The sequence below is a fragment of the Lepidothrix coronata genome, unplaced genomic scaffold, assembly GCF_001604755.1.
Source record: "Lepidothrix coronata isolate B3197 unplaced genomic scaffold, Lepidothrix_coronata-1.0 Scaffold83, whole genome shotgun sequence".
Classification (NCBI taxonomy): domain Eukaryota; kingdom Metazoa; phylum Chordata; class Aves; order Passeriformes; family Pipridae; genus Lepidothrix; species Lepidothrix coronata.
The window spans coordinates 1849537-1875550 of record NW_016690263.1 but is presented as its reverse complement, the minus strand read 5'-3'; the positions used below and the strand labels follow the sequence as shown (position 1 = coordinate 1875550).

At 37.0% G+C, this 26014-nt stretch overlaps 1 protein-coding gene across 5 annotated transcripts in view; it reads right to left on the bottom strand.

The window, feature by feature from the left end:
• STRN3 (striatin 3) overlaps nucleotides 1-25859 on the bottom strand; it is a 62501-nt gene extending 36642 nt beyond the window's left edge. For 2 of the 5 annotated variants that reach the window (XM_017820426.1, XM_017820425.1), the window contains exons 1-6: nucleotides 25503-25858; nucleotides 7477-7580; nucleotides 1917-1990; nucleotides 1197-1278; nucleotides 721-900; nucleotides 136-268 (exon numbers count right to left, since the gene is read on the bottom strand). In XM_017820426.1, coding sequence (XP_017675915.1) covers nucleotides 136-268; nucleotides 721-900; nucleotides 1197-1278; nucleotides 1917-1990; nucleotides 7477-7580; nucleotides 25503-25829 — 900 coding nt within the window. In that variant the 5' untranslated portion in view covers nucleotides 25830-25858. Of the gene's footprint in view, nucleotides 1-135; nucleotides 269-720; nucleotides 901-1196; nucleotides 1279-1916; nucleotides 1991-7476; nucleotides 7581-25502 lie in introns of all 5 variants that reach the window. The other 3 variants (XM_017820427.1, XM_017820428.1, XM_017820429.1) reach the window with 3 other exon arrangements.
• Between the last annotated feature and the right edge of the window lie 155 nt (nucleotides 25860-26014).

Below are 26014 nucleotides of genomic sequence, written 5' to 3'. Positions count from 1 at the left end.
ACAATCCATTCACATAACAAAGGTGCAACAAACACTTTAACATTACACATTTATATCATCTGGGGGGAAAAAATTCCCTTTTCAAAGGGAATTTCAGATCCATTTAAAGAAAAAACAAAATAAAAGATTTTTTACTTTGTGTTTCTTATTTATCCGATGCTTTTCTTTTCCTTCTGCAATATCTTCTATCATGTCATTCTCCTCTTCTTCATCGCTGTCATCTGCATTTTCTAAGAAGTTAAATGTTTCAAGAACATCACCAGAATTCCTACATAATTAAAAACATTGAGAGAATCCATTTTACTTGCTGAATAGATTTCAAAGTTTAACAGATTAAATGAAATTGCTACCTGACAGGTTAAGAGCTTTAAAGCTAGCAAAACAAGAAATGGTTGTATGAAGAAGTTTCTACAACTGCCTATGTCTTTATTACAAAAACACCACTCAGCAGAATCTTTGATTAAAATAACACCTCCAAAGTGTTTATATGACATAATTCAACTTCAATACACAATTTTTCTGTATATATTAGTATAATGTACATATATGTACGTAATAGATGTACATGTTCCTGTGTATAATGAGTTTTAGTTAAGTTCATAATCATTTATGGTCAGCTACACTTGCAGGTGTTCAGAGACTCTCCAGCTGAAAGTTCAATTTGCACTGACCAACGATTAAGAAAAACAAACTTTATGCATTTGTTATCTCTTCACTTACCTTTTGATTTCCTGTCCCTTTTGTTTTGACGAAGGAGATTCACCACCGTTCAGGATCTGTTCTAAGTTCTTCGTCTCTACTGAACCATTTGGTTCTGAATTGGAGAGCCCAAGCAAAGACCTTACCCTCTGGGAGCGCACATCCAGTATTGTATCTGTATATCCTACTTCCTGAAGATACCTAGTTGCATTCAGAGCAGGAAGAAAGAGGAAGGCATATTTGAGAAAAAAGGAAACTTAGTATCACTGTTAAAAATGAATGCCACTATTACATCATTTATTGAAAAACAAGCTTCACTGCTATCCATCTCATATGGAAAACCTTACTCTGTACTGCTAAAAGCTCAAGACTATGAAGTTCTGGAAAACAAACTACTATATGCCCACCTCAACTACTGTTACATAGAGTAAGCATATATACAGCTCCTCCTACTGCAAGAAAAGTTTGAAACACCAATAGTCAACAATGTTACTTACTGTCGCAGTAACTGTCTGCCTTGCTTCCAGGTCAATTGGCTATTCTGAGGTACTGCAGGAACCTCTGTATCTTTGGTATCTTCTGGAAGATACAGTGTCATAGTTAATATGTGACTTATAATGCTTTCAAACACAAAAAAAATTCCCATCAAACAAGAAATACTAATCATGATCTCTAGCTTCAACTGGGTATAAAAGTACCCAAAATGTGGCACTTATAAAAGAGAAGGGGGAAAAAAAAAAAAAAGAGACAGGTGTGGTACATAAATCTGTAGACCACAATTTTAAGGCATACTATACAAATACAGACCAAAAGTCTGTCTTCCCAAAGACCCAAAGAAGCCAAATGAAATTCTGCTTATTAAATAGCCCAGCATTGTTACGAGAAATGCTTTCCTCTATCTGCAATACTGTGAAGAGCAAAACTGTTACTATCAACTTGATATTTACAATGCAAAATCAAATGCACTCCAGAGGAGCAATAAGGACAGCTTATTTTTTTCTCTTTGGATTTTTTTCTTTAATTCAAGATAAAAACATTCAGAGCTCCTTGAAAAAAAGGAAAGGTCAATTAATTTTGATTTTCAGATTAAACAATATCTACCCAATGCCAAATCTTTCCTAGATATATTCTCTATAAGACACTTACGGGAGGGTTGGGGGAAAGACGGAAAGCTGCAATAAAAATTGAACAGATCAAATCTATTGTAAAAAAGTTACCTGATTCAAAAGTTGGCATTTTCAAGTCACCTTGGTTCAATTCTGTGCCATATTTTAATTTATGATATTTTGCCCTGAAAAAGTACGCAGATGTTTAACAAATTAGCATACAAAAATTTGAATAACTCAAAACATTCTACTATTCCCATTTAAAGTAACCATAGCAACAGTATAATTAATCCAAATAAAAATCTTGTGATAATTATTGCATCAAACAATTATTATTAGTCTTCCTATAATACAGTTTCAAGACAATATTTTTACAATTATTCAGAACTACCAAATAACTTATAGATGAGAGTTCAGTATGTTCTCCAGTAATGTGGGGTTTTCCATGTAGATCAGCTAATAAGAGAAGCTTTCAAAAACCAGCAGGTTCAGACATTTAGTAGAAATTATTTTCCAGTGGTACCACTGTCATAGGTAGGCAATCACACTACAATGAATGAACCTCTTCTTTGGGATTCCTGCCTGCCACTTTCAATTTCTACTTCCATTTCTCTCCTGCTCTGTCTTTGTTTATCATACATATCCTTCCCTCTGAAAAACCATGTTGGAGTGCTAGTTTCTCTCCTCACATGTATTCTCTTACTGATTTTCTCCTCCTTATTGACTGGAGGCTTAGCTTCCAATTCCTGCTTAGTCCACCTAAGCAAATATGTCTCACTTCTTCCCATCTTCTGATCTCTGATACCATAACCCTAACCTCTCCTCCATCCCTTTCTAAAAAATTGGTCTTGGTGATACTATTTCCATGGAGGTACACATAAGCCTATAAAATCTTCTTCTCTACCCAAGTTGCATATCAAAATGTCTTCCGCTCCCTTTACCTCCAAGAACACAATTTGAACTACCTACACCTATATCCTAGAGTTCTCAAACTTTATCACTGATCTTTCACAGGTCAACTTTTGCTTCACAGATCCTTTGCAAAAATACTCAAAATCTCAGGGTAAAGAACTCTAAAGGTTCTGCAGTAAAGCCAAGGGAAAAAAATCTCTGTAGAAACGTTAGCAGCCACATTTCAAAAAAGTTTGAGATACAGTTGTCTTTATAATTCAAAATGAAACATTTGACCAAAATTTTAAGAATAATTGAACCATACTTATCTCCCATCAATTTTAAAGACCATTCTTGAATACGAAAATTCTGAAGAAAAGATACATAATGGAACATGTGCTGGACAAAAATCAAGGACTTCCAAAAAAACTTCTCAAATGGCTGAGCCACTACTGCAAGTGTTTCCAAATTGAAAATAAAGGTACATCTCAAATGCTGTCTGGCATATTTGATGATACTGATGCTTTTGAATTTTAGGGATTTTTAGTTTTTTGTAGATTTTAATGTAGCTGTATAGTCACTTTAGAATTGTAGTTAACACTCATCAAACCCTATTCTCCTATTTCATATTGAATTTTCTAAATTCTTTAGGCTTGTTTAGGCTCCTTTCAAGGTAGAATTGTAGTAACACCTTCTGTTTAAGAACATTTGCACCCCAGGCCTGAACAACAAGGTATCATCACAGTCAAAGCAATTTCAAGCCCAGAACCTTGGAAGAGCTCCAAAGACAGTATGTGCCATGAAGAAGAGGAAGATGAGGAAGGAAGGGGTCTTAGGACCTCTGACTCAATTTCTGGAGGGCAGATCTGGGGGCAGGTGGCTCTCGGATCAGATCATAAACTGTGGAAACCCCGGACACGGGTGCACGCTTTTCATACTCCTTGTGTCAGAAGGCCTTCATTAAAGAGCTGTTCTCTGTCTTATCTCTACTAAATTTGCCTGGAGTTTTTTCTGCTCCCAATCCTTAAAGCAAGAGTATAGAAGATTTTCTTTTAGGGTTACAAAAGCATCTCCTAAAATTGCAAATAGGAACTCTCATTAACAAACTGTCAGTAGATGGCACTATTGACCCTTTTTAGTAAGATAAAATTCCTCATTTCATGGCAATCACATTGTAACTGAAAAACTGTGAGGCCCCCAAACACTTTTGAGTGACCTGAATCTGACTGACTGCCACCTAAATAGAATCATATTTTTTAATTATTTATGAATAGGTTCATAGCTCATCCACGCACTAGTAAAGACTGTCTGCTCCAGGTGCTCTCTTTAAATTGAGAGACAAAGCTTTGTGCCACACAGTAATAGGGCAGTGTTCCACTAAGCTTTCCAGATATGGAAAGTACATACTATGATTTATATGCCCTATAAAGTATTGTACATTTAGGGGTAAAAAAACCCCCAAAACAACTCTAAACAACCAAAGTGAAAATAATTCAAGTTAAATAATGTTGACAAAATATTTTTTGCTCAATTCATAAGTGAAGCCAATAAAGCACTGTAATTGAAAAGTCAACCTAAATTTGTTCAATTTTGAGCTGTGGCAACACTATTTAGGAGCAGTTTCTCCTTTTGGAGTTACAACTTCAAAACATTAATTAAAATTCTGCTTTAATTGTTGATCAGAGCAGATAATGATGTATCTGATCTAAAATTATACCAATGACTAGTCACTACAAATAAGCCAAAATACTGCTGCAGGCAATGAGATCAGTTGTCTTTCACATCACAACTTGAATTTTACAGCAAGAAATAAATCTTATTTAATTCCAATAAACTGTACATTCACACATCTGTTCCTTCTGTATGGTCACAAAAAATGGTAGTTATTATATACCTTCAAACACACTAACAAGCTACAGCGTTGTTGACAAGTCAGTGGCATTACTCTTCCACACCACATAGTAACAGAATTCCACAAGAGCCAACTTCTGAATCCTTAGAGTATTGACTTATCTAAAGCTAGGTTTCCATGAGTGAAAAAGTAAGAAGAGAAAAAACCAATGCCTTAAGTTGATTTAACTGCTTTCGCTATTTAACTGTGGAAGCCTATCACTCAGTTATAAGGGTGTAAGTTAGCTCCAGTTCAAAGCCCATGAAGCCAAAACACAGTCCCAGTTTTATGACTTCAGCAAGTGTCATTAAGTTAAGCACAGCACTATGGTAATGAAGCTTGGGGTAGAGTGCTCAGAGCATGCAGCAGACAATGTGTCCCTGGGTCTGCAAAGCACCATAAAGGAATACAAATAGCTACAAACAAAAAAATCCCATACATATAACTACATAGGACCTAATTTTATAACAAAAAAAATCATACTGAACTACCAAAGCACTTCAAGACACTAAAATAATAACATTTTATGTCTCCAAAACATTATTACACATACTTAGAGATAAATACTAGAAATATCAAACTATTTTGCAATTACTGCATTTTATTTAATCTTACACACTGATGTTCAATTTCATATCCTTTTTCTGTAAAGTCACAACAGTCCATGTCTGAATTAGTTTGTTCTTGACTCCTTATAATTGATATTTCACTGCATGACACTTTTTGATGGTGTGGAGTTGGTAACAAGAAAAGGAGAAAGAGGGTGGGGAGGAATCAGGTGCAACACTGAAATTTGCTGTCAACAATTCTCGGGTCTGAAATTCTCAAACTTTGTTTTGCTTTGGAACACGTATATTTTCATTAGTTGTGATTCTTCACTCAGAGGAACAATGGCAAAAAAAAAACTCCTGAACACTGAGTGCGACAAGCAAGAAATCAACATAGTATCATTCTCATATGATTTACTAACAAGTCAGTATCTGCTTGCTTTCCTTACTCAATCCATCATACTTTCACAGTCAGATCCCCTCAAATTACTAGGCATTTGTAGCTTCCTCATTGCCACCCACACATTCACCAATCAACACAAGTTTCAGTTCCTGTTTCTAGCAATCTCCATAAGAACTCTGGCTAGAACTTAAGCAAGGCTCTTCATCTTAAAAACTGTGCAGTACTTGCTTGTACCCACTAGCCACAAAAACGAAAGTAAATGGTGTGATTCTGCTGTTCTGCTTCTGGTGGGCGTTTACAAGTTTCTTGCCCATTGGATGAATTTTGGTATTTCATGGGAAGACAAACTATAAAGGCAGCTGCATTTCAGGAGAGAGCAGGAATATGGTTTCACCAATGCCATTAATCTTCAAATTGTGCATCCCGTTATATGATGTCTTCACATTCCAGCTGTAATTAATGGCCTCTGATTTTCTCAAAAAGCAGGCAATCCTCACAGCCTTATGGTATGCACTTGCACAAAGTCCCTGTGCAGCTTAGTTTATTATTGCCAAAATAATCAAAATCTTTTCCTTCAAGTTCACATAATAACTTATCTCCAAGACATTTGGGTCTGCCATAACAGCGTATTACTTCTTTGATACACTCAATGTTCTTTATAGGAGGAGTAGAAAAACCCCAATACTCTGCATACATCTCATCTGCCTTGAATCCAGACTGACTTGCACGTTACCTGTTTGATATAACAATGTAAAATTTTCAATCTTATACTGGTTGGAAACCTTGAGCTACTTTCCACTACAAGGACAGGACTGAATGAAATAACAGATCCTTTCTGTCTAATACTTCACCAGAAAAGACATGATGTGCTGATATGGCTTCCTGTATGAATATACAGTTTTCTGAAGCACTTTTACACTGGACACTTCACACAGAAAAATGCAGCCATCACTGCCAAAACATTAGTTTTTAATATGAAAACAGCTGAAAGTTACCTCTGTACTAGTCACTTACAGTACTGATGGATAATGTGAAATATATTTAGATATACTTAATGCTTGGATAACTAACTTAAAAATGTCCAGGTAAAGCCTCACTACACTTTGATACAAAATTTTAAGTTTACTCTGACAGGCATGTTCCTCTGAAATCAAAATAAACAAAGAGTACCTGTTTTGTTGCCTGATCCTCAAGTTGTTTCACTTTGGATTCAGCTACTTTTTAAGAGCAAGATAAAACTAAGTATAAGAACTGAGTCCACTACTGAAAGTATAGGCACATGACAAGACTATTTTCCTAGTGTTTTTGCAAAATTACCTACCGATTTTGGTCAAATGAAATAACCAGGCAACAAAAGAGCACGTAGGTTTGAAAGACATTAGCCTGCACAGACTGAATGGAATTTTAACTTTTAAAGCATTATATTAATGCTACAGAAAATGCACCTCCTGAGACTAAATATGCTAGCATCTACCCAATGACAAAACAATACTTTAAAACGCAAAATCAACTTTTAAAAGATTCCGTTCTGTCACAAAAATACAGTTTTCATCATGTAACACATAAAAAAACGGTTGAAAGGGATCAAAAGAACAGTATTTTTCATCCTTTCAAATTCAATAGCTCTGAAGCACACGTAAAGGTACAGTAATAAGGTATAAATCTGTTGGGCATGTTCATTCTCCAACTCAGAAAAGGGAAACTGTCCACTTTGTCTAAGACAAGAGTCTAAACGTTTTGAAAATTATGCAGCTTTTTATTATAGCTGACACTAAGGTTTGTCAGAAAACACAGTGTAAAGATGACCAATCATAAAAACATATTACATAAAGTAACATAAAATCATCTAATAAAGATAATTCACTTAATGTGCCAGAATTCCCTTTAGTCTGCAAAGTTTTCCAGGTCAGAAAAAAGCTGAACAATTTGTATACCTACCTTTCTTGTTTTAATGCATATTCTAACATTTTTATTCTTCTCACTAAGTCTTTCTTCAAATTTTCTTGACCCTTTCTTTCCCCTTGTAGAAACGCTATCCGAGCCTGAAAACACATACACAAAAACACAAAAAGAAAAAATAGATTTTATCCATTCTGTTCCCAAAATAAAACAACCAAGTCTGGTTCAAAAGGAAAAAGAAAAAAAAAAAAGGGAAGAAAAAGAAAAGAAACTTTTTTGCATTAATTACTTCAGTGAGTCAAAAACAACAAAAACACTTCTGCCCTAGACACTACTATTTTCATCATTTTAAGATGAACAGGTATTAGTTTGTACAGTAACACTACAAGAAGGCACAAACAGCACTCTTATTAAACTTTTTAATATATGCACACATCTTTGTCCTTGCACCATTGCTAGCATAAATTCTATTACACATGTTCTTCCAAAGCCATATTATATTAGGTACACAGTAACCAGCAATTGAGCTTTTAATGCAAACATACTGAACAGATTAAGAAATGAGTACATGAATTCACATACAGAAATTACAAATCAATTGTACAGGAAACAACTATTTAACGGATTCACATTTTACTTACTAGTGACAGCTGAAGGTTAGATTATCAAGGGAGAACTGGGTTTAGTGTGCTATTGTATATGGGGAAAAATAATGCTATGATTTTTTAAAGCATCAATCATACTACCCACCTAATTTAAAAAGAAGTAAGGAAGGTATCTACTTGCCTGCTAACCTAATAGATGCTAATAAATTCAGCAGAACATACAAGCCATCTCATCAAACTTTAAAGTAGTTGAAAAATAAAAGCAATAAGTTTATTAAGGACAAAAGTAGTCTCTTCACTACAAAGTGAAAAGACTTGTGTTTTGACTTTTGCAAGTCAAAATCCTAGGGAAGACAAGGGAAATTGCAGAGATGAATACAAAATTTAAACAGTCAATGATTGTACTGGATTGGCCATCATTACACAGACTCATTTGTCCTCATTATGACTCTAAATTAACTAAAGCCATTGGGTAGCTCACTACAAGATTAGATATAAAATTTCCTTGGAAGAGGTATTTAAAAAACTAAAATAAGGAAAATAAAGCAGAAACCACATTGCTCTACTAAGCTCAAGAGCAACAACACAATTTAATTATTAAAGGAGGCAGGGGGAACTGCTATAATGGGCACCTAATCTATCCCTCAAGATTTTTTTAAAGGGATTGGTTGTCCATTTTCACTACTCAGTGGTTACAGCCTGAAACAGTTTAACCAGGATGATAACATTCTTGTATCACTCCTTTCTTGAGATTAAGTGATATCATCGTGTAAGACTTGACATATGAGCCCTGATTTTAGCCCCTCTGGCCTTGTGCTCAATGGTGACCAAATTAAAATATGTTCCTTTAACTTGCATTAGCTAAGTAATGATTTAATCAATTAAAATCCTAGTGAGAACAAGGCAGTTACAAGTATTCCAGTTAAAAGTCTGTCGTGAAAGCATTTTCAACTAACCACTGTCACTTGGTAAGAAACAGTAATGTACCAGTGTACGGTAATAGGAGAGTTTAAGGGATGGAGGGAAAAAACACCAATGCCACACCAAAAAAACCCCAAGCACACTGAAACAGACTTCATACTGACTGCACAGATATTTCAAAATAAAAGGTAGGGACCAAGATCCAGAATCAGCAAACCCAACTATACTCAACTGCAATTATGTTACTTAGATTCAAAAAAACACTACAAAACTGACTCTAATCAAATACAAAGTTAACAGCCTTCTGCAGAAAGCTACCACTACACATAATTTGTACTCCCCTAATAACCTAAGGCAGCAAATGACCAAGACAATTTCACAAGCCCAATAAGTTATCCCAGTTTTCACCAGTCAATGCAAAGTTGTTACATAAATAACAAAATACACATTAAATAGTTATAAAAGTAGGGGTTTTTTGGAAGGTAACATATTACATGCACATATGCACAACACTGTACTTCAAATATTTGGAAGTTACTGACTGCCCACAAACTCTTCCTACAAAAATAAACCCAGAAGTAAATACTTTAATAATTATCTAATAAAGGTTATAAAAGCTCTTATGCCCTTTGACTTGAATGCAATTCTCAGCTTCTTCCAAACTTCAGGTCTTCTGTAAGTGATAGTTTTCTCCCCTTTCATTAGTCTTCTTTCACTGGCCAACACTCTCCTAAAACTATTTGACAAATCTTAGTTGCCAGCTGCAACTGTTGGGTGTTATTTCAACCTTAGAGAGGAAAACAATATAATTCTGATCATACACAGAGGGAGGCATCTGTTTCCTAAAGGCTCGTAGACAAAATTTTTCCATATGTTAATACTTGTGGAGTACTTGGCCAAGCAGAATCAAGTTTCCATATTTAAAAGGTATTGCCTAGATCTCATACTTTTTTCAACCAGACAGGTTAATGAGCTGAGTGATCTTGAGAATTAATATACTAAAGAAACAATGGTACAGAAATAAAAATAACCCAAAATCCACCCTACAAAAAACCCTCAAAAGAACAATAGTATTTATAATAATCTTTACAGGGTCCAGTAGGTTGAACAGAAAGGTTACCACAAAACACACTTTGTAGCTGAGGTTTTGACATTTTTGTCAATATTAGCAGATTTCTTCTAGCATTGCTTTCTGTAATTGCTTGGATACACATTTGACTGATTTTAGGATTTATTACTTTTTTTCTCATTGTAACCGTCACATAGCTAAAATGTAATAGAAGTTAAGAGCTCAATATTTAGAAATATCAAAAATCAATTTAGACTGGAGGAGTACTTAGTCATCAAAACCCTCAACATGAAACCAAGAATTAGGTCACCAAAAATTTGCTGTATAAATTAATCAACTTGCTCCCTTTGGTCTGAACTGAGAAATGAGAGGTGTCAAAACAATACACTTGATGTACTCCCTGACTATGAGCCCTAAGGATTAACACACAATTTCCCAACACCTTTTTTGAAATGCGGTAAATCTCGGGGTCGATAAAACCAGATAAAGCAAACACATCAGTCTCCCTCAGGGGCGCTGTACTAACTTAGGTTCCATACACAAAGACAAATGCTTAAGAAATTATCTCTACATAATACAACTTTCACAATTCTTAGATATTCAAACACTGAAACAACTGAAACAATTCTCAGGAGAGCTAGATTTGATATGATTTGTAAATATACTGATGATTTGAGATTGTCTAGCACAAAAACTGGGAAACAAAATGGCAAAGAAGCATTTGGTCCCACCTTTTCACCCCACCCTCCCTAGTTACAACAGAATTCTTTCTATTGTCTTACACCAGTTTGTAAGTCCCCAGGCTGATACCACCAAGAGCAATCCTCCTCCTCATACTGCTGTTCCTTCTGCTGTGCTGACTGAGCTACTTGTGTTCACATATATCAAGTCTACCGAGGAAATCATCCTATTTATTTTTTACTCAGTTCTGAATTACATCAGTTTCCTGATTCTACTCTGTATAGCCATGGGAGTACGCAGGCTGGCACAGGGGATGCAAACAGGATACTGAAGTAACAGCTCCCTTCAGACAACATGGTCTTAGATCAGCCTAAACTGACCATGATACCATAACATGCATGTCCAGGGCACAAGAGTTGCAAAAACAAGAGCAGAGAGATTACAAAAGTCAAATAAAAGTCTTAACTCTTTTGAATTGAAAATTTAATCAAAATGCACTTTAAAAAGTGTATTAACAAGAACATTTCTTAAGGGGAAGAAAACATGCTCTTTACAAAACATGTAATAGTTCTGTAAGCAAAAATATGGCCTTTCATGGGTTAAAATCCAGCTGTATTCAGTTGTGTGCAGACTCTGTCAGAATATTTTTCACTACAGATAACAACTGTACTTCATATTCTTCAAAGCCTAATCAAGAGTCTTATTTTCAGGGCAGGTTCCTTCTTTTCTACCAGCCTGTAAATTTCCATATTTACAGTGTTTTCACAGATCCCTGGGATCCACTATGTTTCTACAAAATTGACATTTAATAACTCTGGTCTCCCTCTACACCTTGGCCCTTAGTTGTGAGTACCACCACACAAACTTGCTCAGCTTTATTATGAAAGTGAATTCGGGCAGCTTTGAGAAGTAGTTAGAGTGACAGATACTTTGTATTTGTGCAAGGATGCATGAAATAATGCTTGAAACAAGGCAAGATAGAATTCAAGGATAAAAAGAATTACTGAATAGCTACTTGAACAGTATGGATCCCATGAAAAAGAGTTGTCTGAGATTTAAAAACTACAGAATGCACATACAGAAAAGAACATTTAAAAATCCTAGTATCTAATATTTTAGACTTTGTAAACTTAGCCTTGTTTTAATGGCATATTGCGTTTCAGATATATATGCATTTTGGAGTTGGAAAAGTTTTTATGTTTTAAATAGCAAGTCTGATCATACACAAACCAGGCAACAGTGTTTCACACAAATGCTAAGATCTCAAACAAGAAACTGAAGTTTCCCTTAAACGACAGGAATAATTAAAAATCACTGATTATACTGATAGTCCACATCCCTAGTATGCAATTACACTGCTTGTTCAAAGTGTAATAGAAGATTTAAACTAGTTTACTAAATTACTTACACATAACTTTCAATTCTTAAAAATATTTCATTTCATAATGAAATAATATTTCAGAAGCTTATAAATCAAAATTTAAAGAAAAAAAAAGTGTCCTGGGAAGAAAATGAGGATTTTTTCCCCCCTTCTTTCAAAAGAAACTAGAAGGCTCTTAAAACTTCAGAATTATTGCTCTACATTTCATACAGCACTACCCATAGCAGCATTCATATCAAACTACACTTCATTGCTTTAACTGCACAAAAAAGACTGACAATCTTCACACTGAAGTTATTACAGCATTTTGGGTAGGTAAAATTGCATATATAACCTAAAGTTTATATAATAACTATGATATCCACATAGGATTTCATAGTCTTATTTTACTAATAAATCCTGATATGCAGTATTTGAAATACTTGTCCAACACCTGAAACCTAGTGAAACATATTAAAGGGAAAAAGAGGTACAAAAGAAACCTGGATGGTAAAGGACTGATTAAAAGCCTTATCTCATGCTGTCAAAATTACCAAAAAGGATTAGTGTTTCAAACTATTGAATTCTAATGGGTTTACCAATACAGGAACACACTCAATAAGTAAGTATACTTTCTTTCCATTTCAGTTCTAAACATTGTTAAATCTCAGTCTCTAGAAGTTTATTTTGAAAAAATTCAACTATATGTAAAGCAATACCAGCTACAATGCAATGCTTGTGTTTTGTTTTTCTGAAGTCCATTCAGACTTCTAGAGGGAAGGCAGGAAAGGACTGCAGTAATTTTGAAAGAAGTGCAATACACTGGGGCAATTTAACTATATATACTCAGTGCATACACTAAGTGTATGCTTATCCTACTAAGGATAACTAAACTACAAAACTAAAAACAGTAGGGTTTTTTTAACCTTTTGGTTTAATCACAAGTTTATTACCACACAAAAATATTAATCTAATCTTAATTTTTAGATACTTATTACGTTGAAGATGAAGCAGAACACTGTTTAGGAAACTAGAAAATACTGGGGAGGTGAAGATTTGACTCAGTCATTTAAGAGTGAACACACCTATGCAGCTACTAATATTCCAGTTCCCATTCATAAAAGGGAAACTGAACATAAGATAAGCCTTCACCTTCTGTTTTCAATAAACACAGTCTGAAACTTAACCTCCTTCAGAACACCTAGAAGCATGTAAAAGCATTGGGCATTTAGAAGAATTTTAGAGTATTCTTACAGATCTGATTATGTTTATATATTTATTGTCCTTACAGTTAATCTTTAACTCTCAATTGAGGACTGAAAGAAGATACCATACTATAAATAAATATATAAATTAAAATCTATATTTATTTTGTAAATTAAAGTCTCAAGATTCTCTCTCTAGTAAGTTATGCAGTAAGATGTCACTGGTCATATCAGCTTCATACATGTTCCAAAGATATAGTACTTTAAAAGATCCTGTAGAATAGAAAATAATTGGAAGACCAAAAAAAATAGAAACACCACCTCTCTTACATTAACAGAAAACCTTTACTTCATAAAGTAAGCTCAAGTTAAAGGTGTGGGGAAAAAAAGATAACAACAACTAGTTAATACCAGTGTACATCTGAACAACATTTGCAAATAAAGAAGGTAATTTTTGGCAGAAACTTATGAAAAGTCAGTTAAATAACAGGGTAGGTAACTATTACACTTAGAGTAGCAAAGGAATTAATATGTGTTCCCTTTTTTACAGATCTTTTCCATTTGAGCCGATGACCATTTCTTGCTCCCCAACTGATACTTTTTTCCAAGACTCAAGTGATCACTTCCTGATATCTTTTTAAAAGCAAACCCTAACCACTAAAAAAGTGGCATGCTTGAGCAACTGTCTCACAAAAGTGGCAGACACAAGACACCCAACTAGGTCTAAGGAGGTTAATGACACAACTGAGGATTTACTCATCCATAAGTCCCCTTTCAGTCCTGCAGTGGCTATGGATGGCAAAGACTAGGCTTGCAAAATTCTCTCCTTCCCTAAATCTGTCTTTTCTCTTTCCCACTACCACCATATCATTCACATTCAAATGTTTGCCTCTTCACTACAGGGCCAAATACTGTCAAGTTTCATCAGCATCTCTGAACAACTTTCAGAAAATCCAGCCTTCAATTGCATCCTCTTCTGTGCTAGGGCCAAACTTCCAAGTCACAACTTAAACTCAGCATAAAACTGCATTCATTCTGTCACTCTTAGAATTTTTTCACGGAATCATTTTTTTCTAGGATTTTTATAGGCACTCTCTTAACCAATATGGTACTTAGGAATAGTACAGTAACAAAACTCACACAACTCATAATTCTGTTTTTAAAGACTAACACCCTCTAAACTTCATGGTTTGGAAACACAGTAAACCAAGTCTGTCCACAGACTTACACCCAGTACAGAGAAGCCAATGGTAGTGGGGAAAAAAAGTCAATTTAGACTACATGTCCAAAAAAAGCTGAAGGCACTAAAAACAATAGATTCACACTCTTTTACAAAAAGAGCATTGTCCTCAAAGACTAAAATATACATGTCTAAAAACTGGACACTAAAAACATTTATTTTTTTAATAACAAAAGCAAGTGCCTTAGAAGTTTATCATTCACTGACTATTCTCGTACTCAAGTGTTCTTCATGCAACAACGCTTCTAAAATTTTGTTTCGGTTAAAAACTTACAAACCACTAAGCACAGTTTAATTTATAAATAAGTTTTCCATTTCAATTTCAGTCTGAGAGACATTCATTCAGAAAAGGAAGTTCCTGCCTAGGAATTATTAAAAGAACTGTCACTTTCCTGAAAGAACATTCTATTCTGTAAGACTGAACTATTACATTAACTTCACAAAAAGTGAAGTTAATCTGGTCTTTATCATCTACACACTGTAAAAGAACTACTAAAATGCTCCATGCCACAGTGTCAGAATGTCAGCCACTGTCCCTACATGTCAGCTCTCCTTCTCCCCACAATCAGAGCCAAGAGCCAGCAAATTTAATCTGAAAGCTGTTAAACAGACATAATCATTTCTTTAATCAACTGACAGTTAACAGGAACGCTTGGAGCTACTGCATCACCTAACTAGACACAAATGCTCATTTCTTCACCCATATCAATACAATTCTAATGACAAATTAAAGTCTTTCCATTCAAATATCAAATTGAATGCCACCTCTCAAGATAACTAAATAGTTAACCAAGTAAAACATAAGCAGCAAAAGCAATTCTTACTCATTATAAACACTATTCTGTGAAGAGTCTGGATACCATATTCCAACCGCATTTCTTAAGCACGTTGTTGAATAATCCATGAATCATGTTTGAAAATAAGCTCTGAAGACTTTAAGGCAGTCACATTCCCAATAATAATTTAAGAAAGCTCTGCACACAAATGTAAATTAAACTAAGTTCTCTTTACAATTCAGCCTGTTTGACAATATAAGTATCATTCTTCAAGAAAGTATGTACTTCATGAAGATCAAGTCACGTAATGCAAAACTAAAAATCCCACATCTATTATCTGAAATGACTTTCTATGGAACTTCAATTTTTTTCATATCAGTTTTTCCAATACATAAAATAACAATATTAGTGTTCATATGCCTTTTACAGTAAAAAGTTACGACAGAATGTTAGGTGCTCACCCACCACATGATGTGTTTATCCAGCTGTGTGCCAGACATTTTGTCCAGAAGGATCCTGTGAGAGACAGTATCGAAAGCTTTACTGAAATCCAAAAAGATTACATCAAATGGCTTCCCTTGATCAAGTAGGTGGGTTACCTTGTCATAGAAGGAAATCAGGTTGGATAAGCAGGACTTTCCTCTCATGAAGCTGTGCTGGCTGTGACTGATGACTGCATTGTCCTTCAGGTGTTTTTCAATACCTCCCAAAATAATAATCTCTATAATTTTACCAGTCACTGAAGTGAGACTGGCAGGTCTGTAGTGACCAGGGTAATCCTTCCTGAAAACTGGGACAACATTAGCCAGCTTCCAGTCAACTGGGACCTTTCTGGATTCCCAAGATGTCAGTCAAAAATTAATATTCTTTTCATAGATGAAAAGAAATCCTTATACTACTGTTTGGTAAGAAACTACTGAAGTTTTGGTTTTTTTAAAATCTATTAAGTCATAGTGTTTTCCAAATGTCTGTGCTGGAGAAAACCCACAACACAATTGCAACACCAATGACAAAAACTGAGTCTTGCCAAAAATACCAGCTATCAACCCTAAGTATTCCCTCCCTCAATTAAGACTATATATAGCATTTCCTATGTAAATATTCTATTTTGGAACATTCTGTATATTATTCCAGTATGAATTGGTTGAGAGAGTCAAAGGCTGTGAGCAGTACCTTCTCTGAGGAAAAACTAATGAAAATAGACACAGACAAGCTTGTGGACAAGTCAAATCACAATGTTGGACAACCAACAGCAAAATACACTGTAACCACAGCTTAGATAGTGTTTAAAACACTTGAGAAATACTCTCGACCATCACAGCTATAACACCACAGTGCAGTAAGTATTTTGAAAACATTTAGCATCATCATAGATGTCAGTTTATTAATGAAATGTTCTATGTGAAGTAATGCTAAAATAATGTCTAAAAAAATTTCACTTGACTTTGAAATCTCTGAAGTAGTTTTCTGCCCAGACCTAAACTCTCATAAATACTTAACCATACCGAAATAATCAGAGATTGAAAAGAAACTGTTGAATATGCTTTTAGCTGTTCTATATATTACTGAAACACATATAATAAGGGTGCTCAAGACAGGCATACAATTTTCACATAATGCTACATAATAGTCCCAACTTACAGCACAAACCAATTGTAAAACACAGGTTTAAGTGCAGTGCAACCTGAGCAATTGTAAGAGAAATTCTTGAAGAAAAATCAGGATTATTTTGCAGTTGTGAGTCTTAGAATTTACACTGCAAGGGTTCTTGTACATTTTCTTCTAACTTTAATTTTTCAAGAACAGCTTCTGGCCTTGGACAGGCATATTCAACAACCCACCAGCAAACTATTGAACTACTTGTACTTTGATACTGGCTATCAGTAATCTGTTTAGGTCTCTGTTTTAACTAATAAACAAAAGGTCATTGCCTTTCTTAGTAGACACCAGCTATGTTGAGTACATTCCATCTATTACGGGACAGATAGTGTTGACTCCCTTTGCACTTAAGACAGCCGTTCTTAAAAATCCCTTACTAAGAACTAAGAAATATCTTAGTTCTCTCAGTTCCAAGGGTCCAGTTCTTAATTTAAGTCTGATGATTTATGAAAAAGCATGGACAGAACACGTAAACTTAACAGCAGTAGATTAGACTACAGAGTAAGAGATGGCTTATTGTAAATCCATTTCTATTTCTTCTGTGTCTCCATGTAGAAAGGATTCATAAATTTTCATTGTACAAAAATTATTTTGGTATGTTTTACACTTGTTGCCTGATTATTTCTTTGGCTGTTGCACCAAAAGGAAAAACAAAACAAACAAACAAAAATCTAATCAAAACAACAACAAACAAACAAAACAAAAACCCAAATAAAACAAGGGGAAAAAAAAACCCCACAGTTACCCAACTTCACACCTGTATCTGTCAAACTGTTTACACACCCTCACTGGGATTTAACTTTTCTAAAGTGAAGCTCCAGTCTGCTGTGTCATATCCCTTAAACTAAACAATTTTCTACTCTAATATAAAAAGCCTCTGAATAAGTCTAAAACCCAGTGAAGCATCTAATAAGGCTACCCCTCTAAATGGATACCTCTTCAGGATGTTATTTCCAGACCTCAAAGGGGTTTTATGTCAAATTCTCAGCATTCTTTTCAAAATGACTACTAAAGAATGGGACATTATATTTCAGTGTTGACTTTGCCAGTTCTGCACAGATCACAAGACAGAAATCACTTCCCAATTTCTGTATTTATAGCTCCCGCTTATAAAGCCAGGGATCATTCAGGGGTTTTATTAACTTCTTTTAGCAGGAAAGTCACAGCAGTCCTGGAGGAAAACAACTCAGCACGATTATTTCAGCCCAAGTTCATCCTCAGTTGCAGTTGCTCACTCTGTCATTATCTCTGTTTTCTGCATTTCTCCTAAATGCATGAACCTTCCAAATAACATCTTTAAAACAAAACCAAAAAACAGTTACACACCTTGGACCATTTCCATCTAAAAAGATTCACAGTCTTTTAAATTGCTTGGCACTTTTTGGAACACATTATGCTAGTAAAAAAATTTTCTTTTCAATAAAGTCACCACTACAACCAGTAAAACTAATTAGGTATATACCAAAAGACAGTATTTGAATTTGATAAGATTAAAAATATCTTTACCATCAGCATCACTACACTGGCACATTATTCCATTAACATGAAGCTACTTTGTTAAGTTATACAGCTAATGACAGGTGGCCACAGTTAGAGCTTCGTTAGATACTTAATACTACATAGAACTGAAAATATTAAGCTCATTTTTTATTATTACTAGTATGTGTAGTAAAAGATCACATAAGTAAGAATGAAGTTGTATACTTTGCCGTGTGGCAAGTTCTCATAATCACTATAGAGTGAAAAGGGAAGGGAGGAATTGCAGTGCAGCAAACATCCTCAAGAAACCAGGAACATCTACTTACTAATCAGGAATATAGAAGGAGAAAGTATAATCCACAGCAGACTACGAACACAGTGATCTGAACTGACCTAGACTGTTCTAGTGATGAACACTCATGTCAATGTTCACCAGCTGCAAGTCAGGAGCACACACGCCTAAGGAACAGACAGCAGAAAGCAAGAACTATTTGAATATAAGAAGTCATATATATATACACACACACATTGAAGAATACAGTCTACAGAGTATAAAGAGCTTTGCATTGTTAAGGCAATTGCAACATTGACAGCAAAAAACCTGAATATAATCAAGTTGAGGGAATTAAAAGTTAAGAAAGAGTAAGATGATTAAAATAAAAGTGTATAATTTAAAGTGTTTTCGGTGAGGCATCACAGAAGGTTGAAAAGGGGCAGGTATTTTGCACCTCCTAAATGTTAATCCAGTCTCCTGGCACAGAACAGTGCCAGCGCTCCCTAATTTACACCACTTCACCAGAGAGTTAACACAGCCAGTAGTCCTGCCTTCTACCAATACAACTGTATATATCTTGCTAAAGCTACGAAACAGAATAGCTCTTATAAAACTTGTAAAGATGTTTACACGTTCTCCTTGAACTCTCTTCTGAGAGTTGTTGGTCAAAGCGGGATCTTTTCTTTTCCCAGGGTCTCAAGGTGTATCACAGGATTCTGTTCCTGCACCCCAGGGTCCAGGAGTTAAGCACATCATCCTCAAAGAAAGCAAATCACCACAGTTTCAAATTAAATACTAGAGTCCAGCTTGTTATAGTGGTCACAGGTATAAAGCCAAGGGGCTTCCTTTGGGTTTTTTAGTCTAGGAGGAGTATTATAGGATCATCATCCTCATATGTGGTGGTAGTTAAAGAGTGGCAATATTTTGGGTGAAGAAAAAACAAGGTGAGCAAATGGAAGAAATTTTACAGCAACCAACCTGTTAAAAAATTTTATAATCAGAAAGACCTGGACTTTCTAAAGTTCATTCTCTATTTCAGGATCATTTCAGTCAGCATTCAGAGAAGGACAATTTTTCAGAATGTTACATTCAACATATGCAGGATTTTTCAATATAAATATATACATAAGCATGCACAATAGCTTCAAAAAAAGCTAGGAATGCACTTCATTTCTCAGTAACATTGAGTCGAATTTATTCTGAACTCAGAAAAATGTATTTTTACCTTTAATTGCTAACAGGAGGCTACCTCTAATCAGCCATTTTTAGTAAAGATCCTATAGTGGCAGAGAAACCTACGGACTGCTTGAATTCATGCTGTAGATTCAGGACTGGTCCTGAACAACAGCCAACTTCATAATTAGCTCTTGATACCTGTTTGGAGTTGCACTGATAAAGGCAGAAGGTATCATTAAACTCAACATCCTGCTGAGCCATTGCTTAGGATAATTCAAGAACAGTCTGAGTGAAAAAAAGTAACAATCACACAGGCAAGCAAAGCTCTTCCAAGTCCTGAAGATATGTTAAACCACTGGAAGATCCAACTTCCCTGCCATACTCTTGATCAGTTAGGAAAAACAAATCATTATCACTTTCTCCCAACTGGTTAAATGACAAAAAGGATCAAGAATACCCACCACTACCTCAAAACCTGCTTTCAGCATGAAATAAATAATTACACCAACAGATAGTTCAACCCTCACAAAAAATTCCCCAAAGAGACATTTCTCATAGAGCCATTCGATATGCATAGACAATGAAACTAAGAAATAAAATACATGTCCAGTGTTTAACAAAGTACAAATAACACTTCTTCACCAGGAAGTGTTATATAACTTACATGCCACATACTTCTACACTGTGCCTAAAAGAAAACCTCAGACTGTTATGAATTAACAGTTCTGTGCACTTCTAAGAGAGATTTTATTCCAAATACACATTTATGAAAAGGCAATCATTAAATTTTAATACCAAGTGTTGCTAGAAGGGAGTTATTTAGGAACAATATTCCAGAAAAAGTTACACAACTTCTACACTGAGCAATATCTTCCTGTACATAAACTCCATAGCCATCCAGGTATTTCCTGTTCACTCTCTACATGGATCTTTATGTAACTCAGTGTCCTGCATTCTTTTATTGTTTTGCCTCCATGAGGTGAATACTGCAAGAAAATTTTATAAAAGTGTTAAAGATCTAAATCAACGTTTTAAAAAATAAAATGGAAGAATGGGGCACAGAGAAGTAAAAACATTGTGTTTTTTAGTGAAGAAGACTCTAATCCTTTAGTGCCAAAAATCATACCTCAATTTTATAGTGAAACAAATGAAATATTAACATTCTTTCCAAAGGAGAAAATCTCCTTATTTCTGTTTATCTTGAACTATCTCAAGAAATCTCCTTACTCCAAATTCGCACATGTATTTCTTAAGGTAAGCTCTGCTATACAGCAGTCATCTTTCAATTTACAATCATGTCCTCTCTTTATAGGTTATCCATACACAAAAAGGAAGCAGCTCTACACAGTTTTAATTTGGAAGTCTTGCCAAGAAGCCTATGAGGAAAGGCAAGATTTATCCACAGACACATAGAACAGACTTTCAATCTTCAGTATACAGGCACCTGAAGTTCTACCAGAGGCAATCTGCCTCTTGACATAGTTTAGACTGAACAGCTTATGGAAAGTCTTGAAGGAAATGGAAAACAGAAGGGAAACCCTTGATTATGTCTAATTGCCCCCTTACCCAAAATACTCAGAACGCTCAGTTGAGTGCTTTAAACTGCAAAATGGACTTAACTCTAGAAAATATGTACCTGTTTTCACCATTAGCTTAGAAAAATGATTAATGAACAGAAGTTTCTGGGGTTTAACTTCTAATATGTATGTTATTTTATACAGAAAAAGGTTTCATTATAAAACAAAGGTATTGAATATTCAAATATTCTATTATGTGAATAAACATTACTTTGTACAAAGAAGTACTTCTACACCCCTGCTACAGCAAGCACCTTAAGAGCTTGCACAAACAGAAGTTTGATGCATATATTAATCAAATATTCATCCGGTTCAGATGCATATATTACCCACATACCTCATGGCATTTACAGCTATCACAAAAAAGAATGCTGATCAACTTTTTACAACCTACTTCATTTTATTTTCAGTCAGTGTTGATCAAGTAACCTGTGGGTTTTTTAAGGACTGCTTAAAAAGGACTGATTAGTTAAGCTTAATTTTATACTAAATACTGAAATAAATAACCATTCCACAACCCTCATAACCGCTTCTACTTGCAATCTATCATCAAAACAAATTATCTGCCTGCTAAATGCAAGTCAAAGTCTATACTATGAGAAGCAATAACTGTTCCTCCACGTTTGAGAGAAACATTCCCAACATTATCTCCACCTCCTAAACAATAATTCAACAATATGGACTTAGAGTAACTCCTCTGAAGTGCATAAATGTCTTCGAAAAGATGGACAGTGTAGCTCAGTTTAACCGCTATAATCATCAAAGTCAATAGATTGACAGCTCAAAGTTACAATTACACAACATTGCTACAGTAAAAATCTTTCTTTCAGTTCACCAAAAAGGGAACAGATCAATGAAAGGCCAGACTACTTATTTTCTACACAGCTGTGAGTAAATGCTTAAAAAGTTACTGCAGCAGCCAATATTACAAGTGAAAGGAAAAAATGTCAAAATATCAGAGGTGCAGTACTTGAAACATTTCTGTACTTGATATTGGTTTGCATACACAGATCTGTCTCATGATGCTGCTGCTTCTCTTCTGCACACAAGCAGAACAGCCATGCATCTGAAGAGTTGGAAATTCAATGTAAAATTATTAACATTTTATATTCAAAGTCTGATGTAAATGTAGACTTAAGTCTACCAGTATATGACTTCAGACCCAAAGGCTCAAGACCCTCTATTAGTCTTTATAGCTGTGGTATAAGCCCCAACACAATAAGGTAATATGTACTTTAAATTATTTATAAAAATGTGTCCCACAGACAGGTAGAACAAAAGAAAAAGTTCTTTACAAGATCCATCTCTCCCTGCACCATCACCCCTCTGTGCAAAGAGCACTCTCACAAAAGGTGGGCAATTCTTCCACTCACTGTAACCATACAGGAAAAGGAAGGGGGTGGGTGGGTAAATCACAGGAGTCCCATTAATTTCATACTGCAGATAAGAAAGTATCTTATTCTGTGGAATAATAAAGTCATAAATTTAGAACAGATAAATAAAATCACACATATTGCTAAGGCACTTGGTTTTCCACATAGTTTTTATAGAATCATAGAATCAACCGGGTTGGAAAAGACCTCCAAGATCATCAAGTCCAACCACTGATCCAACACTGCCGTGGTTACTAGACCATGGCACCAAGTGCATTGTTCGCAAAGTTATAAAGAATTTGTAATTGCCAGCACTGAGAAACAATGTTTACAGAGTTTACCACCATGCTGAAAGAATGAAGAAATAAGAACAATGAAATTACCTGCATCGGGAGAGTTGCAAATAAATCATCTAACACTCACTTCCATATCAACTATCTACTGTCATGCTATGGACATGCTGTTTTCCTTTCAACCCAGGAGCCCTCAATCATCAAAAAACCTCACACTGGTACACTGTATCACTCTCACCAGTTTCAGCGGACCAAACTGTTGTCTGGGGTCCAAACTATTAAAGTTTTATTAGCCAAAAAATATACTGTGGCTTTACATCTTGAGTTGTAGAACAACAAAAAACCCAAAAGGCCTGGTAAACACCTATCTTCCAAAAATATTCTCAACACAGTCCTGTATCAGTCTTCACAACTGTAAATTTGACATTTAAAATCCAAAGGTAATGCCTGCCTTCCCTTCTATCCTGGGATTCTGAAGTTATAAAAAAATATCTCCCTCATGGAGCTGCAGTGCGCAGCAACTATGCTGTCTCTGTCCCGTGCCCTTATGCACACATATATGAATCAACACGTATGTAATCAGGGTCAGAACTAGTACTATACTTCCAGAAATAAGCACCTGAAACAATGTGGTAATGGATGACAAACAGCAACCACAAACAAAATGCAACAGACTTGGCAAGAGTGCATCAGGGAGTCAGTCTAGAGGCCACATGAGTTCACAGCAGCGCTTTTTCAGTTAGACATAACTTCCAAAGTCTCCAAACTGTGCTCCACAACAGGGTACAGAATATAGTACTTCATTTTGAAGTAATAAGCCCATACATAAAAATTTCAAGATGGTTTTCTTTGCTAATGAATAGCACTAAGCAACTTAATTCTAAACACAGTGCTGTATTACAAAGACACTAGAGGAAACAGAAGAAATAGCCAATTACCCTCTGCTAAAAACTACCGCCAATGTCCACCACACTGATTTTAAAACCAGCCATTCCACAAGGTTTAAAATGGTAAGACTAGCAGTAAGTGAAGGAAACAGTGAAACCTCTTCATCTGTTTCCCTTGGTGGTTTTTTAAAATTCTTTCTTAATTATAGTTGTAACAAAAATAGCGCGAGTTACAGGCTTATTATAGAGACAAGAAGCTCTGAAAGAACTGCCCAGGCTCAGGTATAGTTCTTGGTTCTGAAATTTGAAAGTAAATGCCTTGCAAACTTTGGTTGCTGCTGCAGCAGGTTATTAAAAACTCTAATTACAGTGTAATTTGATGGAATGCCACTTCAGAATAGTAAACATTCACTCAGTAAAAAAACCACGAAAAATTCTTTGGAAGCAATAAAGTTTGCTATGATTTTTTTAACATTGTTATCATGTACATTTCTGTCCTATAAAAGGACAGTGACTCTTATACCAATACCTCACATTCAGCAGATTTTATAATCTGTTCATAACCTTGTAATAGCCTATGCATGATTTTATTTTTCTTGCAAAAGTAATCAGTAGAATTATCCTTTCTATTACTAAAAGCAAACATTAGTGGCAAGAGATGCATACTGCAATTCCAACACTTGCTCTCTACCTTGAGGAGTTATTCAATTTCTGCTCCCGAGATAAGTTCGTAGTTTTCTGTATATTGAAATGACCACGTTGCAGACTTATTGACTCCTCACTCTTCTCTGATACGAAATCTCCAAAGAAACGAGTCCGAAGAAAAGCAAGAACACACACTCGACCTGTCTCAAATTAGAGCGCCTGGCCAAGTCCCTTACTTGTGATTTACCTGGACTCCCTTTCCTCGTCCTCCCCCTTCTCGGGCGGCAGACACTCCTGCCCCTTCCTAACTCCCTCTTTTCCCTCCAAAGCAGCCGCTCGCTGAGCTCCAGGGAAACGCCAGCCCTCGCTCGCAGGCCCGGTAGCTCTTGCTGTCCGTGACCCGCGCGGGTCTGGGGAGCCCCGGAGTCATTGTGCTGCGGGAGCCCATCGCAGCTGTCAAGGCGCAGCACAGCTCGCCTCGCCGGCGAGGAGAAGGGTGAGGAGGGTCACAGCCCCGCGCCGCGACAGCGCCCGCCCGCCCTTCCCGGGCCGCCCTGCGGGCCCCGCACGGCGGGTGCGGGCGAGCGGCCTGCGGGGCCGGGGCCGCTCCGGAGCCGGGCGGGCGCCATGCTACAAACCAAAATGGCTGCCCCGGGGAGGAAGCCCGGCCCGGGCCTCCGCCAGCACCGCCCGCCGGACCTCGCCCGGGTACCGTCCCCAGGCCACGACCACCGGCTCGGCCCTGAGGGCCCGGCCGGCGCGGGCAGCGCTGCCCCCGCATCCCGCGCGCGGCCCGGCCCCCGCAGCCCCCCGGGCCGGTCCCAGCCCGCCCGCGCCCCTCGTACCTGGAGCTCGGCCCGCTCCACCTCCCAGTGCGCCCTCTCCATCTCGAAGCGAGCCCACTCGTGCTGGATGTAGTGCAGGATCCCCGGGATAGTGTAGTGCTGGGGCCGGGACAGCTCGGCGGGGCCCGCCGCCTCCTGCCCGGCCGGGGCCGCGGGGCCCTGGGGCTGCGGCTGTTGCCCTCCTCCTCCGCCGCCGCCGGCTCCGGCCCCCACGCAGCCCCCACCCGACTGCAGGTTCATGTTCCCACCCGCCTGCAGTGGCGGCTGCTGCGGTCTCGGGGCGGCCGCCATCCCACCGCCTCCTCCGGCTCCAGGGTGCTCGTCCATTGTCTGCGGGGAGCCCTCCTCCTCGTCCCGCGGCGGGGGCCGGGAGCAGGGGCCGGGGAGGGGGCGAGCGGCGCTGGCTGGGGCGGGGAGGAGGGGGCGGGCCGGGCGGGGGGGCTGCGCCGAGCGGGTGCGGGTGTCAGCGCAGCGCGGAGCCGCCGCCAGCCGCCATTACAGCCCCGCGGCCC